The following is a 20,872-nucleotide window of genomic DNA, read 5'->3' as shown; positions in this document are numbered from 1 at the left end:
TTTTACTCTCTAAGTTTGGGACCTATCACATTTTCATAGACATCTCAAGTCTTTTAAGATCCTTCCAAAGCTGGACACCACTCAAAAAAATGGCACCATGGAAAGCAACAAACAATGATCTGTTTGGATGCATACCCTTAATTATAATTCCAGAGTGTTTAGTAGACTACCATAGTGGAAAAGATCTCCCTAATCTGTTCTTCTACTTGGAATCCGATGTGCAAGGCACACTCTCCCACTTGATTTCTAAAAGATTTTAATTTTAAATCTTTTTAACAAAGACTACAAAGTATTGTCATGTCAATAAAATGAAGGATGTGTTTTGCCTACCGACTTCCTGATAGAATTTTTTATATTTTATCAAATACAATGCTTACTAAGAATAGGTTTCTTTGTCAAGTTGAAACCTCAATCATTAGGGGCATAACCACTAAAAAATCCATGAACAAGGCAGCCATGTTCAAATTCCTATTAAAATAATCAACTTCCTTGAGTACCAATAGTCCAAAAAAAAAAAAGTAAATAAAAATAATAAAACTGTAGAATTCACTGAAAATTCTCAAGTGTTTCGAAACTCAGCCTCTCCGAACGCTTCGAGTCCCCATTTTTGGCTCTGCACCAAGCACTGAAGATTTCCTAGAATTGACAGGCAGAGGTGGCTTCTTGTTCTCCTTCGTCATACTTCTCAGCATATACCTCGAAGTCGGGGCCTCGATCTGCTCCACCGAGTAAGCCGCCGAGACCGATTTCCTCAAGTTCACAAGCTTCTTCGTACTGCTGCTCCTTTTCGCAGACTCCCCCGTGACACCGAGACTGTACGCGGTCTTCCTCTCATGCCCTGTCTCGTTCTTCTTGCTCCTCAGCCTCTCGTTCCTTCTAGCGGAGTACTCCTCGTAAAACCGACCCCTCTCAAACAGAGGACTCGAATTGGCACCGAAAGAATTAGCAATCCCATCACTGTCTGAATCTCCGTTGCCAAACTCGTTGCGTACCATCTTCGCTAAAGCCCGCAACTCGCACGAGATTGAGCGGTACTCGGGTCGAAGATCCGTTTCCTGGTTGTCCCAACAACGATTTGGTCTCTCAGATTTTGCCAAAGAGCCTGCCAAAGCGGGAAAAAAATCGGTCGGGCACAAATATAAGTTAATAACGGTAATCGAGAGAGAGAGAGAGAGATAGCTTGAGACGTGTTTGTTCAGGCCTAGCTACCTGATGGGGTTTGCAGAGAGGCTGAGTTTGAGCGAAGATCTGGACGGGTTCGAAGCCTGATCGGCGATTTAGGGAGCGGCGGCTTGCGGTCCGACTTCATTCTTGCTACAGAATACATAGACGACTGGAGAGAGCGAGCGAATGTGTGTATTTTGCCTGTTGTATTGGGTTTGTGAATGCCCTTTTTTTCTCTCCGAGTATACTGGCTTTTATTGGGAGAGAGAGAGGTACGTAGCTTTGAATTCGACACCATAACAGGGCAGAAGCCTCCAACGGTCATATTCTTGATCGGACGGTCTAGAATTGTTTGACATTCCTCTATAAATTTCAAGATAATTGTCCATATATTGCTTAGATTTTCCCCTTTTCCGAGGGTTATTATTACAAGGGTAAGCGTTTCAACTTGATTCGGTTGTATTTTTTGTATGTAATTATTGTTTCTTTGCATGTATAGAAACAGGAAGATGCTATTCCTTGAAGTTCATGTAAAGAATTAGAAAAAAAAATAAAAAAATATCATTTCCAAAAACTTCTCAAAATCTCTCATAGATTATGTCGTATTTCTATTTTATTAAATATGATATTGTTAAAATTATTCACAAATACATTAATTTTTAGTAATTTAAGACAGATAGATGCTTTTAGAATAGTTAAAAACTAGTCGCACACCTGAGGAATGTGCAGGATACTGTTAAGTTTTTAATTTTATTCTATTTTTAATTTTATTTATAACTTGATTGTGTGAAGTTGTTTAAACATGATCATCTTCAATTATTAATTTTAATGAGATATGTAAAAATGAAATAAACAAAATGTTATGAACAAAAGAAGACAAAATGATGTTAATAAACAAAACAAAACAACACCTGAAGTGGAAGAAATAAGTAATAAACTGGTAATATCAATATTTTGAATACTGAACCTGTGACCATTTCGGTCGAGACATTGAAACGAGATATTTCGATATCTATACTATTTCAGAATAGTCTATATATGAATAAATTATATATATAAATTATATTCTAAAATAATAGTTTATATATAAATAAATTATATATATAAATTATAAATAGTCTGGTTTGAATTGGGGGGTCAAAAAATAAGCTTGCAATTTGAAGAAATGAAAAAAAAAAGAAAAAAAAAGTAAAGGCCGAAAAATTGGCCGAAACGGTCGAAATTCTGATCGGTACGAAACTATACCCTTCTCTATACTGGCTACCCCACAGAAACGGTATATTTCAACCGTACGAAATTCAAAACTTTGGATAATATAAAGATAGAAGTAATAATGAACAGAGTGGTAACCCAAGAGAGTGGCAATATAGGTTGAAACTGGTCCTCGATGTTATCATCGCCAGCACTCAGAGCGCTTTCATACCTGGTAGACTCATTTCTGACAACATCTTGGTAGCCTATGATGCCTTTCATTCTATGAAGAAGATGAGGTATGGGAAAGTGAGGAGTATGGCTATTAAGTTAAACATGCTAAAGGCATATGACAAGGTGGAATAGAGCTACTTGGAGGAAGTAATGAGGAGGTTGGGTTTTGATAATAAATGGGTTGCTCTGGAAATTAATTGTGTCACTATAGTCTCGTATGAAGTGTTGATAAATGGACAACCAGGAGGGAAGTTTAAACCTTCCAGGGGCTAAGATAGGGGGACCCCTTGTCCCCTTATCTGTTTTTACTGTGTGTAGAAGGGTTGAGTAGCTTGTTTAAATCTTCTGAGCAGAATGGAGCCATAAGGAGGGTGGCTGTGGTGAGGGGAGGAACCAGACTAACACATCTTTTATTTGTTGACTATTGTGTTTTGTTTGGTAGGACTAAACTGGATGAATGAAAGAAAATAAATGGTTTGCTTGAACTGCATGAACATGCCTCAGGACAATGCCTCGAGAAACAGAGAACTTTTATTTTCTTCAACTCTAACACTAAGGCACATGAACATAAGTTAATTCAAAGAGAGTTGGGAGCAAGAGTCAATGGCTATTATGAGAAATACCTAAGACTCCTAGCTATGGTAGGCAGATTCAGATATAATACCTTTTGAGGTATTAATGATAAGGTGTGGTAGTAGATAAATAATTGGAAGAACCAGTTTCTTTCCCCTCGGGTAAGGAAATCCTCCCCAAGGTAGTGATTCAAGCGATCCCAAATTACCATATGAGTGTCTTTAAATTGCTTGTTAAGTTGTGCAGAGAAATTTCAGCCACGATGGTGAGATTCTGGTGGGGTTTTAAGCAAGATAACATGAAAATACAATGGTGTAGTTGAGGTAGAATGGGGGAACCAAAAGACTCTAGAGGGCTCAGGTTCAGGAACCTGGAAAGCTTCAATCAAGCTCTACTTACAAAGCAGTGCTGGAGGATTTTGACAAATCCCACTTATTTGGCAGCAAGGATTTTAAATAAGAAGTATTTTAAGAACGATGATTTATTGCAAGCAAAGCTAGGCTCAGGGCCTTCTATGATATGGAGGAGCTTATAGGGAGCCCTTAATCTACTCAAAGAGGGACTTACATGCAGGGTAGGCAACGGTAAAGACATCAAAATATGAGGTGATAAATGGATCCCAAAGCTATATACTTTCTGCTTGCAATCACCTATGAAGAATATTGAGAGCAACTCTAGAGTTGAGGAGCTTATACATGCTGAAAGGGGATGTTGGAAAGCTGAGGTTATCAAAGACACGTTGAGGGAAATGGAAGCTGAGTTAGTATGCAGTATACCCTTTAGTTTGTTTGGGCAAAGGGACAAGCTAATATGGGGGTACACAAAGAATGGGCAGTTCAATGTAAAAAGTGCATACCACTTGGAAATGGGTAGAAGGAGAGAATAGAAGGGAAGATAAGGGTGAAACTTCTAGTTGCCTAGTAAGGGACACTTGCTGGAGAGCAATATGGAGTATGAATTCCCCAGCTGTGGTGAAGACTTTCATGTGGAAAGCTATCAATGACTGTTTATCCACGAGAGTGAACCTGACTAAGAGGAGAGTTATTAAGAATCTCGTATCCTATTTGTGAAAGAGAGGAGGAATCAATATGTTATACATTGTGGAGTTGGGCTGCTGCATCCGATATTTAGGCTAACTCTATAAGTCCTGTTAAAAAAATGGGCCAATTCAAAAGGTGAGTTTTTTAAGGTGTGGGAAAAATTGTTCCAGAACCTACAGCAAGACGGATTGAAAGTTATGGCATCCATCATGAGGGGGTTATGGACAAGAAGAAACAAGTTTATCTTTGAGAATACTTTCTCTAGCCCCAAAGTGGTGGTGAAGGAAGCAAGGGATAGTCTTGAAGAATTTCGGTAGGCACAAAGTAGCTCAATGGGGCTTAAAACTGATGGATGTACAAAAAGAAGGTGGGTGAGATGGAAATGGAGTTAAGGTGAATTGGGATATTGCATACGATTCAAAAGCCAAGAGAATGGGTGCAAGGATTGTAATAAGGGATGACCAAGGAGAGATTCTGGTGTCTATGTGCATGAATAGACAGGGTGTAGCACACCCAGTGATAACAAAAATTTGGCGTTATAAAGAGCTTTGAAGTTATGCGCATAACTCAATTTTTCTTCTGTTACTTTTGAAAGAGACGCTCTAGAGGTCATTAAGGTAGTAAACATGGTTGAGGATTGTTGGACTTGCTATGGACAATTGGTTGAAGATGTCGAAAAAGCTATGCAGTGTAGAAGTGGGTAGAAAATTCAGTATATAAATAGAGTGGGGAATAATGTAACTCATCAGCTCGCAAAGATAGGTCTGTATAGCAAGGAAGAATAAGTGTGGATTGAAGAGTGTCCAAAGGAAGTGTATAAGGAAGTGTATAGTGCAGTTTCACATTATATAGCTTGTATAGTCAAACATTGAATTGAATGAAATTACAATGCTTTCAATAAAAAAGAAGAAGAAGAGAGAAGTGTAAAAAACGAGTAGTATAAGAGACAAGTAACGAGGTGATAATAAAGAGTATGTAATGTAAAAGGCTATATGATAACCTTTCAAACTTAATTATAATAATTTGTTTTAATTTACTTTAAATGATAAAATATGAAATGGTTTAAGAATAAAAGAACTTTATACATCAGAAATTATATAGTACATAGATATATATATATATATATATATATATATATAAATTATTGGTCATTTCCCAAAGTCCGAGCGAAGGTGGTGGACCCTTTATGTTTTTTAGCTGGTCTTCACTGCGGTTCGGCCCATAATAATGGGCCTTATGGCTATTATATCTTTTACAACTATTTTCGATATGATTTTCTAAGCTTGCTACGCACATGATTTTGTCGTTTTCAATGGAAATTGCCTTCATATCACTCTCTTTACCTACCTACATACACCTTAGGTCTCGTTTGCTTTTAAAGATAAAACACAAAATTTTGAAAATTTTTCTAAGTTTTCGTACGGTTAGATAATCTATGAAAACGAATACTCATTTTATATCGTTTTCATCTCACTCGGTCTCTCCTTACTTCAATGCTGTTCACTGATTTTGAAACAGACAAGATCTTCTCATCTCTCTCGTGTTGTCCTTTCGGCGAAACCCCTATCTTCCAATAAAAGATTTGAGAGATTTGCGCCAGATTTGCAGTGAAAAAAATAATTACACGTAATTGGTAAAGTAATGAGCAAAGGAAGTAGAAAAAAAGAAAGAAAGGAAAAACGTGTCATACGAACGCCCGGGAAAACTTCTCAACCGTTGATGAAATGGCTGTTATACTCCCCATGCACGGGCTTTCAACGGTTTTCTCTAATAAAATACTATAAAAAATCTCATCACATTAAATTCTATAAAAAAGTCAAATTAATCTTATCTTTATAAATTAACAAACAAACACTTCATATATTATGTCATATTATCTCATTTTTATTAAAAAAATCTCATCTTATCTCTAAAAGCAAATCATAGAATTCGTATGAAACTTAATTTACGAGATCTTCAATCCAATAAAATAAAAAACATCAGCTTCGGGAAATTCCGCCTTAGACCTTCGATTGGCCGGCGGCACTGAATCCGTGTCGATATTTGCTGATCAGAATAGCAACAAACAGTGAAAGTTGAGAAGTTTATATAATGAGTTGAGATGTGATGAAAATTGAAATTAAAATAAAATATTATTTTTTAATATTATTATTATTTTAAATTTTGAAAAAATTAAATTATTTATTTTATTTTATATAAGAATTTAAAAAATCATAATAATTAGATAATATCAATTAAAATGAATCGGAGGAAATTTTATATCAAAACCGCCTGATTGTAATTTGCAAAGAGTAATCTTAAAAGAAAGACTGGGTTGTCATCGATAGGTTTTATACTACTATTTATTTCTGGACTTTGTCGCCTCACTTTAATTTCCTTTTTGTGTTTTGTGGTTTTACTGTTGTTTCTTTGTCTTTCGTTATAATTTTTGCTCGGTCCAAAACACACGAAAATAAATATCTAGAGCAGATTATTTTTTAAAGGGAGTGATACAGGCACAAAATTATTATAAAAAAAATCTCATAAATTGGTGTACTTTTATATGATCTGTCAGATTTATTTTATAATAAAAATAATTATATCAAGCTATATCAATTTGTGAAATTACTTTTATGTAATCATTTTGTAGATAGAATATTTCTCATAATTAAATCTATTTCTTCTTGATCAGTTTAAACTTTTTGGATCAGATCTAGTAGAGATCTTGATTTTGAATCCTAACTCTACAATACTCTACCTACTTAGTTGAATATTCCAATATAAGAAAATTTAAAAATATAATATAAATAATTAAATCTATATTTTGTATTGGCTTAAATAATTATTAAGATAAGAAGTGATCACATCTTTTATCAAAAAAAAAAAAAAAAAAACATCTGCATTAATCATACTTCTTTTAATATCGTTTGGATTCGAAACTAAGTTGAGATGAATTGTAAATAGTAGTGAGATGGATTGTGAATAGTAGTGAGATTTGTGAGTTAAAGTTGATGAATAGTAGTGAGATGAGTTGAAATGAGTTAAGATGGCTTGCGAATAAAAACTGAGGAGCATTTTAAATTGAGTGGGGCTACTATGCCGCCCTATTATTACCGCTGGGTGGTATTTTTTATTTTTTACATTTTTTAATACATTTAAATATTTTTAAAAAATAAAAAAATACATCAATATACTTAAAATCACTTCCTTAATTACTAAGTAAAAAGAAAAAAGAATTTTGACCAACAGTCAAATGGAGCAATCAAAATGAGGAGGTAAAGTAACTTTTTCCTTTTAAATTTGAATTAATCTATCTATTATTTACTATTCACAGGCCCACACTCGATCCACATCTTATAAAAAAAAAAAATGTCAAGTGTGGATTAATATGAGAGTAAATAGTGACTAATGTATTGCAAAACCCTTCAAATTTTCAAGAACTTTGCCTATATTTTATCTTTGTTTTTTTTTTTTTTTTTTTAATTAGACTGATGATGATCAGGCCAGGTACTGTCAATTTAGAAAATAAATAATTAACCGGCCTATTCAACATCAATAAATACCCTTAAACGCTGTCCAAAATTCAAAACAAAACTACCATTAGAATATAGCAAATAATTAGGTGCTATATATAATATATACATTATTATATTACTAATTAAGTCCTACATATAATATACCCAACTGTTCAATTTTTCAAAATGTTGATCATCAAATCGATGCTGTTGGCCTCAAATAAATTAATCAAGTTGTTTTCGATCATGATATCAGATGATGATGATCTATGATGATCTAGGGATCGAATGTGTGTAATCAATTGAGTTGGGAAAAGACTGAGGTAGTTATGTACATATATGATGACGGTTAAACTCTGTACGTCTTGATCTGTTTAACATGACTTATGTTGTATGAAAAATAAATTAAATTAAATTCCATTCCATTCCATTCATTAAAAAGTACTAAGTCCGACGGCCTCTAGCTAGCAGTCTTGCCTGTCCATTATTTATAACTGGCGGGCGTGAAGAGAAAAGATATCCGCAAATCGTGAATTATGTATGAACTGTGGTATAATCGTTTTAAAAAAAATAAATAAAATATGAGACTCATATAAAAAAAATTAATTTTTTAATAATAGATTCTATTCTTTTTTAAAATAATTACGCAACGTTTACGTACTTCACAGTTGTATATAGAATTACTCACCAATCAAACCCCTGGCCTAGCTACTGATCATCATACATCATCAGGCCCGTTTAGATATGGATGAAATACCTCATCTCATCTCATTTTAACTAATAACTTTATTACTATTCACAAATCATCTCAACTCAACTCATATAATATCAACCTCGTCAATATGAAAGGCCATGCAAAGTTTTCAAAACCAGGTTGCCATTTACTTCTTTGACACATCACTTATAAATAGTTCATTCAAATCCAGAGTAAGGACTTGACCATCTAGATAGACGACGACATTTGGCGCGCAGCTTTAACATTAATTTTCTAATCTTAAGCTAGACGAAAAAAGAAAACCCTCGTACGTACGTACATGTCTCGATCATGTGATGAGCGCATCCTTTGCCTATATAAAGAGCCATACTCTTTTCTTATAACCCAACCCACATTAGTACGCACGGATTATATATCTTATTTTCCTCCCTGTAGTAGTGCTACTTAAAGATCGATGTGGTCTGTTTGGCTTTCTGTCATTAGCGGCCTGCTTATAGTGTTTTCCACCCATTGGCTTTATAGGTGGAGGAACCCTAAATGTAATGGAAAATTACCACCCGGCTCTATGGGTTTCCCACTTATTGGGGAGACCCTCAGTTTTATGGTCTCAAACAAGTCCATAGACACACCACTTTTCGTGAAGAAAAGGATGGAGAAGTAAGCAGCTGTGCACAATATAAATTCACACTTTAGTATATTGCTTAATTTCCCTCGTAATTATAACGAGCCCTCATGCATTTTTTTTTAGTGATTAACTTGGTTTTTTTTTTTTTAAGTGATAATATATAACATCTTTAATTCCCATGCATATGTTATGTACGTTAGATATGGGCCAATATTTCGGACAAGCTTGGTCGGACGGCCGGTTGTGGTATCATCTGATCCTGAATTCAACTATCAAATTTTCCAACAAGAAGGAAAACTGGTTGAGCGATGGTACATGGATTCCTTCTCAAAGCTTCTGCAGGGCCTAGACGCATCAGGATATAATGCCCACAAGAACATTCACAAGTACCTGCGAAATATTATCTTGGGTACCTTCGGTACCGAGGCTCTCAAGGAAAAGTTGCTGCCCAAGTTGGAAGATGCCATAAACGAAAAGTTGCAGTGTTGGTCTAAGCTTTCCAGTTTGGAAGTGAAAAAAGGCACTTCAGCTGTAAGCAGTTCTTTTCTCAATGCTGCTGGCTCTCATATAATTAATACCCACTCCGTACTGTTCTGATAAAAAACAATATTCCAATGATCAAGCTGATCCTCACAAGAGCTGGGAAATATATTTTACCTATACAAAGCAATTATATATACGAATAGATCAAAATTAAATTTGAGTATATATTCGAAATATGAAAACACTTACTTTTTATATATGCATGCCACACACACACACACATATATAAACTTCAAGAAAAGGATGACGGTAATTCTTTTTCTTTTCAAGTACTTGCAAAGCTATTGCAGAACATATATAACTTATATATATATATATATATATATATGTTTATTTTAACGTTTTTTTTTCCCTGCAAATCCAATACTAACTTATTTTTCGGTCATTTCCAGATGATCTTTGATTTTACAGCAGCGCAGCTGTTCAGTTATGAACCAAACAAATCAGGGGAAAATATTGGTGAATCTTTCGACAACTTTTTGGAAGGACTCATGGCATTCCCCATCAACATCCCTGGTACTGCTTATCATAGATGTCTACAGGTACATAAATATCCCATCTCCCAACTTAATTCTTATATTTTTCAAAATCTAAAGCACTCTGATCATTAAGATCATCATCTTTTAATTCTTTCAAATACGTATATATTAATTCCATTTTCATACAGAACCAGAAGGCGGCGGTCAACATAATAACCAACACGCTAGAAGAAAGAAAACGTAATCCTGAAATTCGCAAAGGAGATTTTCTTGATCAGATTTTGGCCGACATGAAAACGGAGTCGTTCTTGACCGAAAAATTCATCATCTACATGATGTTTGGGCTCATCCTTGCAAGCTTTGAGACTATATCAGCAACTCTTACATTAGCCATTAAGTTAATTACAGATAATCCTAAAGTTCTGCAAGAATTAACGGTTAGCGGCAGCTCATGCATGCAGATACAGTACTCAGAAATACCTTAAGGCAGTTTGTTTTTGACATCATGTTATTTCTGTTAATTAGGAGGAACATGAAGCAATTCTTAACAACAGAGAAGATGCCGATTCTGGACTCACATGGAAGGAATACAAGTCCATGAATTTTACCCATAACGTAAGTTTGATTCTCCCACTTCTCTTATGAGGTCCCTGAAGGCCGGCTTCTAGTTACTTATTATAAGCAACACTTCTTAATTGATGTACAATGAATCGGCATGCAAGATAGGTTATCAATGAATCACTTAGGCTGGCCAGTGTTGCTCCTGGGATACTGAGAAGAACACTTCAAGACATTCAAGTAAATGGTAATTATTAGTTCAAATCATGTACATTAATATATATTAGCTATTGAATTAATTTCATGGTGTACATGATGATGTTAATCAACGTGATGTATTAAAAATTCCTTGTTTAATTAATGAAGGGTATACGATTCCAAAAGGGTGGACACTTATGGTGGTTCCTTCTGCAATTCAACTGAACCCAAGAACTTATGAGGATCCTCTAGCCTTCAATCCTTGGCGATGGCAGGTACGTACTGCACGAGCGCAGTATGCAGGGACGTCTACCTGTCTAGATCGATCAAAAACCTTTAATTTATTCTCGCTCATCCATCATGCATCAGTCATGCACCAAAATCATTCCTCAGGTAGAATATTAAAATACATCATGGTTGACTGATCAGTTTTGATTCATTAATATAGGACATCTCTGCGAACGTCACAGCCAAGAATTTCATACCATTCGGGGCAGGCATGATGTCATGTGCAGGAGCAGATTTCAGCAAGGTTCTCATGGCTGTTTTCCTTCATGCCTTGGTCACGAAATACAGGTACGTACTTTAATTTCTATTTTATATGCATGCGTGCGTACGTACATCATGCAAATGATGCAGTAGCAGTACTACTTGATCACGTACATTATTTATTGTGCAATTAAACTAATTACGAATACGATTCGGTATTTTCCTACTTATTATATATATATATATATATAGGTGGACTGCTATCAAGGGAGGCGTGGTGATTCGGTCCCCTGCTTTAGGATTCGGAAATGGTTTTCACATTCAGGTTGAAGCAAAGCATGATGGGTGATCATGCATGATCTATATATATCTGATGGATCGCCATGGACGCAGAGCAAGACGGCCATCATGCATGTATACACACACACATATATTCGATCGAGTCAAATAATCAGTACTGCCTTGTTCCATAATAATATACCATGTGTAATATATGTTAAGAAAGTTGAGTACTGCTCATGTATCGCTCGCACTTTGTTGTTTTACATATATATATATATATATAGATCTTCTACGTACCATGCAAGCGAAGGTACTCAACGTCGTCTTTTGTAGGTCATGATAAGATGAATTTTATGCTGTATTTAATTTACAGCAAATTAAGGCAAAAGTTGCAGTCGTACGTACAACTATATTTATATAAATATATATATATATATATATATATATATATATATACACAAGCAATGCTATATCAATTACTATCTTTTCCCGTTCCATCTTTTAGATATTAGGCTTGAAGCTATATATATATACATATATATATGAATTAGGCGTTTTGAAATGGAAATTGGGAGCTGAAATTATTAATTAATACATATCAAGCTATAAATTAGTAGTTTGAATTAGTCATATTTGGCATTTTCCTTATAATTATAATATGTATATGTATCCTAGTGATCCTAACTATATACTAATTACTAGATCATGAGCGCCGCCATTCATATATATAATATATGTATGGATCATGAACTAGCTATCAATTAATTAACAATTAAGGCGATCAATACTTTTTTGAAGATACTTTTTTTTTTTTTTCTAATTTCTAATTATTGTTTATAATTTTCTCAATGCTTAATATATAATAATCTTGATGGTATTTGTAATTCAGCCACTCTCACGTGATCTACAACGCAATTTTGGTTATCTAGATCGAGCGCTTCCTTAATTTTTGAGAAATGTTTTGTCCACATTGCATTTCGATCTAGATGTTTTCGCTATAATTTTCTAGGGATTGATCGAGGAAATAAGAACTCCATTTCAAACATCCTTAAAACAGTAATTATATATGAGCAGTACTTCGATCGGCGCATTTGGATCTTGCTTCAATTTACATGTGTTTGCATATTAAATAAAAAAAGTATGTAATGAATTAAAGGATTAAATTGTTGATCGTGTAGTTAATAAATAAGATTGTCTTATATATATATAATTCCGTGGAGAGTGACTGCAATATTATGTTGAATGTGTTTCTTTACCAGTACCATGCATGAAGGGGCACATCATGATGATCTCATTAAAAATTTAGAAATTTGGTGTCTTTAATGAAACGAAAGCCGTCACGACAGCAACCCATAATCAAACTCAGCTGCTATATCTTATATATAAGAAACGTCAATAAGCAGCCAACTGTTGGTTTATCTTTTTTTTTTTCATTTGTATCCCTAATTTTTATATTTGTTCTCGTCTATATCCTTTCGTTTAATTTTTTTACCCTTTTTACCCCTTCTTTTGTGTTTCATTCCTACTATGTCTCTGATTTGTTTCTCTCTTTTTATATTTTTACCCTTGCTTTTTTGTTGATCTTTCTGTTGTGTCATTTCGTTTAATTTTTTTATGATTTTTACCCTTCTTCTGTGTTTTGTTTCCTACTATGTCCCTATTTTTTTCTCTTTTTACATTTTTATCCCTACTTTTTTGTTGATCTTCCTGTTGCATCCTGGTAGCTGTTTCTCGATTATGTTCTCATTTTCTAGATCACTCTTCGATACTCCACACGGCTTCCACTTCCACCTCTTCCACCGCTTCATTTTTCTTCTTATTTATCAGATTCTCGATTTCTTTACCATTTCTGATTTTTTTCCCCATCTTTTTTGTTGTTATTTAGTGATTGAACCGCTTGTTATCAATTTTTTAATCTTAAAATTTCACCACCGCTTAAACAAGGGATATCAGATGATCTACATTTTTTACGCTGCTTTCACCACCTGTGCTTCAGTATAAAAGCAATTGCTATGTCTTATATTTTCTACTGTTTGCAATTTGATGAAATCACAAATCTAATTGCTGTCTTCTGACTTCTAAATTTGGTCGACTCTACTTTTTCATTTGTGAGTTTCTCGGGATAAATTAGGTATGTTTGTGTTTGCTTTTATGCTTAGTTAAATATGCTTCTCCTAATAGAAATGTTAAACATTTATGGATTTGATATTTCCAACTTTCTTGCCTCCACTAATTTCTATGGATGCATCAAATAATACATACACATACATGTCAGGAAAAGTTTAGAGTGTGAAAAATAAAACGATATTATACAAAATAAGGTCAGTCATGTGAAAATCTATTCAGATTTATAGAAAAATGAATATCACAGATTAGAACACATTAACTTCAAATAAAATAAGACCACTTACAAAAAATAAAAATAAAAAATTACATGTGCACAAAAACATACTACAAACAAAAAAACTTGTCTATACTTTCATGAAATATCGATTTCATTTCTCAGGTCTACACCAACTTGAGAAATAAAATTTAATGTGCTATGATACACAAACAAAATACCAAATCACAGAAACAAAACCTCTTACAAAAAAAAATTACAACTACACAAAAAGATAAAACAAACAAAAAAAGTTATCTACATCCATACAAATCTAATATGTGAAGATGTGTTGAGATATATAGGAAAAAAAAGTCAACAGTCATACATTTATAGGAAAAGTAAATAGACGATATTATACAAAATAAGGTCAGACATGTGGAGACCTGTTCAAATTTATAGAAAAATGAATATCACAGGTTAGAACACATTAACTTCAAACAAAATAAAACCACTTACAAAAAAAAAAAAAAAATACATCTGCAGAAAAACATATAACAAACAAAGAAACTTGTCTACATAATTTTATGGAATATGGATTTTATTTCTCAGGTCTACACCAACTTGAGAAATAAAATTTAATGTGTTCTGATACACAAACAGAATACCAAATCACAGAAATAAAACCTCTTACAAAAAAAAAATTACAACTACAGAAAAAGATAAAACAAACAAAAGAAGTTATCTACATTCATACAAATCTAATATGTGAAGATGTGTTAAGATGTATATGAAAAAAAATAGAAATCAACAGTCATACATTTATGTACAAATTCACACAAGAAAGATAGAAAAAAAATTTGCAGATCTCAAAAACAAATAACATTAACATCTGACACAATAACATCACAGATTTTGGAATTTGAGATGATAACAAACATAGCAAGTAAATATGTTAGTATTATTAACAGACCTAATAAGAAAATAAAAAAACGCAACAGAAAAATAGATAACAAACAAAGTAAATAAAAAGATCGAAACTATTGGAGTGGAAGTGAAAACAAAAAAATTAGAGAGAATGGCAGAAAAAATTTGCACCTCTTTCTTCATTTACATTCAGCCAACCATAGAGGGAAAAACAAAAACAAAAAAAATCAACAAAAGCAAAAAAGAAATTTGGAAGTCAACGAAAAAGTAAAGAAAAGAAAAATTAACAACCGCTCAGATCAGGACATGAATCTCTTCAAATATATGAAGATCTATTCAGATATATAGAGAAAACAAATTCAGAGATAGACCAACTAAAAATAAATAGAATAGATAAAACCACAAATGAAGATCTGTTATGGAGATCTATTATGAAATAGATAAATCTTATAAAATAAATTTAATAAACAAAATAGATTTCATCAACACGAAGAAGGTCTCCATCTTATAGAATAGATAAATTAAATAAACATAACAGAAAAAATAAAAATAAACCACCTGTTATGAAAATTTGTTATGGAGAAACCGCAAATAAAGATAACAACTCAAATTTGAACATAACCTCTTCAGATATATGAAGATCTATTCAGATCTAAAGACAAAACAAATTCAGAGATAGACCAACTAAAAATAAATAAAATAGATCATCTTCGATCCGTATGTACAAAACAGAAACATAACAGAAAAACCAAAGAAATAAAACCATTCGGAAATATTAAAAAAAAAAAAACTGCACATCAACGAAGAAAAAAACCAAAAAAATATAGAAGGGGAAGAAACAAACTGATGAGAGGCAAAACGTGGAGGCCTTCTTAGTATTGATCCGTCTGAGACAAGAACGAAGCTGGTCTCTGTGGTCTAATGGTGAGACTGCGATACAAATGAGAGAAAATGAGAAAGAAAGAGGACGGGGAGGAGGTGGTGAGATTGTCGGCGCAGAGGGTAGGAATGGGAGAGAGAAGAAGCCACATAGAGAAAACTCAATCGGTTGTGAAGATCAGGTTAGGATCCCGTTGGTGAAAGCAGGGGGTGGAGAGGGAGGAAGAAGAATTTGGAGGCGCGCTATGATATACACTGCTCATTTCATGTAGAGAAAGAGAGAGAGAAAATAAGAAGATGAGATTAAGGTTTGCTTGGAGAAAAAGGGGTAGCGAGAGGGAAATGTTCATTCCATGTAGAGAGAGAGAGAGAGAGAGAAGAAGAAGAAGATGAGATTAGGGTTTGCTTGGAGAAAGAGGGGCGGCGAGAGGGAAAAACCGAGACAATGTATTTAAGAACTGTGTAGTCCATAAGGATGTATTTATAGTGCCCTTGTGAATATTAGGGTTGCTTTAGCTGAAAACAATGCCATTTTAATATGGTGTTCTTCTCTATACATGAAGACCGGTGTGTTGGAAAATATAAGAAAACAAAAGACAGTTTAAAAGAAAAAAAAAAGTTTTGGACATTACTTATTACAAATATATTTGAAAGTTAAACTTTAAATTGATAATAAATTATATTAAAATTATTAATAAAGATAAATTTGTAAAAAAATCAATTTTAATATTCTGCAAAATTTATTTCTAATCACAAAAAAATCTCTTCTATATACATAGTCAATTTTGTTTACATAATATGACAATTCTTCGTAAAATTTGAAAAAAAAAATTATTGCAAAAAACAATAATATATTATTAAAATGATTATGTTATTTTTTATAATATATTTTTTTGCAACAGAATTGCTGCTTCTGTACTTTTGTTGCTATCTCCCAATCTCCTAGTTGCTGTTTTGCTCTATTTTCACTGATCTTTTATTCGTTCCTATCTCTAGGTATGTTTTATTACTATCGATACAAATAGATGTTATTGTCTGTGTTATATAGTATTTTATGCACTTATTTGCTTGAAGCATTATGCACTAATTAAAATTAATAAATATCTTTTGCATGTTTATTTACATTTTTAATTCTAAATAGTTTCATATTATATTACTTGATTTAATTTTAATATTGAGCATATATTATTGATTGGATTATATTTCTTTATGCTTTAGATATAGATATTTATATTCTTGTTTGTTTTTTAGAATGTTGTTCCTATGTTTTGTATGTTTAGATGTTTGACAAATTATTATTCATTTCTTTCTTTAGTTTCTCAAATTGCTATGATATTCACAAGCCATCATAAAAATGCCAACTGGTAGGCCTATCCTTTTTAAAAATAAATAAAATCTTATTAACACTATCCTTATTAATTTATATCTAATATTCTTCAAAATTAAATTGTGAAGAATCTAGAAATAATCCTACAAAAAAAATATTGGTATGCTGCTCAATCGGAGGAGAAGAAAGAAGAAATATGTCGAAAGAGGAGGGAAATGTATGCAGAGTTGAAAAACTCCAGAGATAAAAGAAACAAAACAGAAATAAGATTCCAACATTTCTTATCTTACACTCCAAGAGATGATGTAATTGTTTCTATAAGAGAAATCGGATCTTCTTCAAATACTCACGCTTCTAACACTACTATAGATAGAAATGTACCTGCTCTATCAAGGCTGAAATTACCCAAGTATCCTGTAATGCAGCGGAAATATATACCAATTCACTCAACAAATTGGTTAGTTGTTAAGCATGCAATTAATTTAATAATTAATCAATAACATAAAATAAATAAATTGCATAACACTAAGATTGGTATCGAATGGAAACCCTTTAAAGAATTCTTTATAGGTAAAACTCTACGGGACAGCCAAACTCAGGAAAGTCAATCTTATTATTTGAAAATCAATTACAAGTATTCATTAATTACAAAACCTTTATAACTTGACTCTCTTACTTGCTCAGACAAACGACCCGTTTGTTTTCTACCGCGGTAGCAGCCAGAATCTCTGGTGATCTTCAAATATTGTCTTTCCTCCTAGAACTTTAGAGGCTGAAATCCAATCACACGATCCTCCACACACGAAGCACGATCACACTCAAAGAGAAATCACAAATATGAAAATTCACTAAGGAATTTTCTCACCAAACAATGCACTAGAAAGTGCTCTAGAAAATATGTAGATCTGAATCTATATGGATCCTAACCAGTAGGATCCTTTAAATAAACAATCTGAAAAGAGTTTCAATTTCAGTAGGATTCTACTGAAGGATAGAATCTGTCACGAAGACGTCTCTTGACGGATTGCTGACATGTCGCGATAACTCTTCTTTGTAATTACTGAACTGTATTCAACTTCTGTTCTGAATAATTGCAGATCTTTTTTAATTCAAATTTCATGTTGCTGACTTATCTAACCAACCTTAAAGACTCTTAGATAAACTTAATGTTGTTTAAAATAAAGTCAGCAATTATTTTACATTCATTCAAATTCAAACTTATTGATAAGATAAACTCTATCATTTTAGTCACCTAATCTTATACAAACTTATCAACTTAGTTACCTAGTCCTAGCCAAACTTTACATCTACAAAGGCCATGGATTTCCAAGTTCAACAGTATTGTCAGTATTCCAACAACTAATACTTATTTTAGACAAGTATTGAAAAGTATATTTTAGAGCCAAATCATTTACCATCAATTATTTCATGTCAATATTGTGGAGAAAAAAATTTGTTATCATAAGCCAAATGGCTTTTGTTGTGCTGACGGGACAATAGTGTTGAGTTGTAATCAACTTTCAGACGAGCTTTACCAACTGTTTACCTCTTATTCAATTGAGTCTGAAAATTTTCGTACATATGCACGTACGTACAATAATAAATTCGCCTTCACATCTTTTGGGGTTAAATTTGATACAGACTTGTGTAGAAGGAACAAAAGAATTTACACGTTTAGAGTTCAAGGACAAATATATCATTACATTAATAATTTAATCCCTGAAGATGGACATCCTTCATATTTACAACTATATTTCTACGACATTGAGCATGAGCTAAATAACCGTATAGACGATGCAGAAAGATTGAATGCTTCTATCATTGCTCAGTTGATGAATATACTTGATGTTAATCTATACAGTTGTTTCTTTCGAACTCTCAACAACATTCCAAATCTTGAAAATCATACAATTGGTATAAGATTAGACGTTGATTTAGACCAACGTGTTTACAATGCTCCGTCAGTATCACAAGTTGTAGCTATATGGATGGAAACTGACACATGTACAGAACAAAAAGGCTGAGATATTATTGTTTTTAACCAAGCAGGTGGTAGTCATATTGTTCAGTATTATTTTGGTTGTTATGATCTGTTACAATATCCACTACTTTTTCCTTTCGATGATCCGGGTTGGCATCTAAGAATCAAAAAAGTCGAGAGAGGAACAGTATTAGTATTGTACATGTCAACAACAGTTTTTTATCGTAAATATTATTGTTTCAGATTACAAATGAGAGACATATACATATCGGTTTTGTTATTATCTGGTCGTTTATTACAACAATTTATTGTTAATATGTACATTAAAATAGAAACATTGAGATTAGATTATTTCCGTTCAAAACAACATGAAATTAGATCAGATGTATATCAAGGCATTGTAGATAGTATTTTGATTGGAAAAAGTAACGCTTCCAAAATTGAAAAACGCATTATTTTACCTTCATCTTTTATTGGAGGTCCAAGAGATATGCGTAAAAAATATATAGAAGCAATGGCTTTATTTCAACATTTCGGCAAACTTGACATTTTCTTAACTATGATATGCAATCCAAACTGGAATGAATTTTAGAACAACTAGATCCATATGAAGAAGTTCAAAATCGCACTGATTTAATCGCAAGAATCTTTAGAGTAAAGTTAGAAGATTTAAAAATCGATTTGTTCAAACAACAAATCTTTGGTAAAGTTGTAGCATATGTTTACACTATTGAACATAAAAAAGAAATCTACCATATGTTCATTTCCTAATTATACTTCAGAGAGATTGAAAAATTTTTACCCTTGAAACTTTTGATGAAATCGTTTCAGTAGAAATACCTGATAGAACAAATAATTTACACTTATATAAGGCCGTGGTTAAACGTATGATGCATGGTCCTTGCGGAATATTGAAACCAACCAATGTATGCATGAAAAAAAAATGGCATTTGTAAAAATCAATACCCCAAAGAATTTGCACCTACAACAACTGTTGGAACATATTGCTTTCCATTATATAGGCGTTGTAACAATGGAATCACTGCTAAAATTAGAGAATAAAATTTAGACAACCAATGGGTCATTCCGTACAATCCTTATCTTATTTCCAAATATAACTGTCATATTAACGTTGAGATCTGTTCTACAATTAAAACTGTTAAATATTTATATAAATATATTTATAAAGGACACGATCGCATTGCTTTCAATATTATGAATGAAGAAAATAACGAACAAATTGATGAAATCGAACAATTTCAAACAGGCAGATGGATTACTCCACTAGAGGCAACGTGGAGAATATATGGTTTCACACTTAATGAAATGTATCCATCAGTTTATAGTTTGCATTTACATCTTGAGAATCAACATTTAATGTCTTTTCGTGTACATCAAAATCTAAACATTGTTTTAAACTCAAGTCTGTCGAATAGATCAATGTTAACACAATTCTTTTATAGGAATCAAATCGACTAGAATGCACGAAATTTGTTGTATAGAGAGTTTCCTAAAAAAATTGTTTGGAATCCAGACTATAAAATTTGGACTCCAAGAAAAAAGAAAATTGTTATAGGTCGAATTGTTACAGCTAATCCATTTGAGCTATTAAATCATATTAGAGGACCAACATCGTTTGAAAAATTAAGAACAGTTAATGACATTGTACTACCAACATATCGTGGAGCGGCTACTTTACATGTTTTGTTAGATAAAGATAGCAGTTGAGAAGATTGTTTAGAGGAAGCTGTCTATATCAAATACTAAGTAGTTTAAGACGTCTTTTCTCAACGATTTTAGTATATTTCAATCTTACAAATCCAAGAGAACTTTGAGAACGATTTGAAAAAGAA

General features: G+C 32.9%; 2 protein-coding genes across 2 annotated transcripts; one reads left to right on the top strand and one right to left on the bottom strand.

Moving 5' to 3' along the window:
* Window positions 1-474: 474 nt before the first annotated feature.
* On the bottom strand, window positions 475-1,415 carry LOC121263088. The gene is made up of 2 exons (XM_041165878.1): window positions 1,210-1,415; window positions 475-1,102 (listed from the first exon to the last, which is right to left on the bottom strand). The coding sequence occupies exons 1-2, from the start codon at window positions 1,325-1,327 to the stop codon at window positions 576-578; spliced, it is 645 nt and encodes a 214-aa protein (XP_041021812.1). The 5' UTR covers window positions 1,328-1,415; the 3' UTR covers window positions 475-575.
* A 7,370-nt stretch (window positions 1,416-8,785) lies between these two features.
* Window positions 8,786-11,815, top strand: LOC121262934 (cytochrome P450 87A3-like). The gene is made up of 9 exons (XM_041165640.1): window positions 8,786-9,068; window positions 9,237-9,567; window positions 9,972-10,121; window positions 10,247-10,495; window positions 10,584-10,673; window positions 10,785-10,863; window positions 10,983-11,089; window positions 11,263-11,390; window positions 11,556-11,815. Exons 1-9 carry the CDS (start codon window positions 8,866-8,868, stop codon window positions 11,650-11,652), a joined length of 1,434 nt encoding a protein of 477 aa, XP_041021574.1. The 5' UTR covers window positions 8,786-8,865; the 3' UTR covers window positions 11,653-11,815.
* The last annotated feature ends 9,057 nt before the right edge of the window (window positions 11,816-20,872 follow it).

The sequence above is a fragment of the Juglans microcarpa x Juglans regia genome, chromosome 4S (assembly GCF_004785595.1).
Source record: "Juglans microcarpa x Juglans regia isolate MS1-56 chromosome 4S, Jm3101_v1.0, whole genome shotgun sequence".
NCBI classification, from domain to species: domain Eukaryota; kingdom Viridiplantae; phylum Streptophyta; class Magnoliopsida; order Fagales; family Juglandaceae; genus Juglans; species Juglans microcarpa x Juglans regia.
Note: the sequence above shows the minus strand (reverse complement) of the source record. Positions and strands in the feature narration are given on the sequence as shown.

Excerpts from the sequence above, each read along its gene's own strand:
- LOC121263088 (XM_041165878.1), bottom strand. The coding sequence starts at position 1,327 with ATGTATTCTGTAGCAAGAATGAAGTCGGACCGCAAGCCGCCGCTCCCT. Across the intron at positions 1,103-1,209 it reads CTCTCTGCAAACCCCATCAG|GCTCTTTGGCAAAATCTGAG; the intron begins GTAGCTAGGCCT and ends CCGCTTTGGCAG.
- LOC121262934 (XM_041165640.1), top strand. The coding sequence starts at position 8,866 with ATGTGGTCTGTTTGGCTTTCTGTCATTAGCGGCCTGCTTATAGTGTTT. Across the intron at positions 9,069-9,236 it reads GTGAAGAAAAGGATGGAGAA|ATATGGGCCAATATTTCGGA; the intron begins GTAAGCAGCTGT and ends TATGTACGTTAG. Across the intron at positions 10,674-10,784 it reads CCATGAATTTTACCCATAAC|GTTATCAATGAATCACTTAG; the intron begins GTAAGTTTGATT and ends CATGCAAGATAG.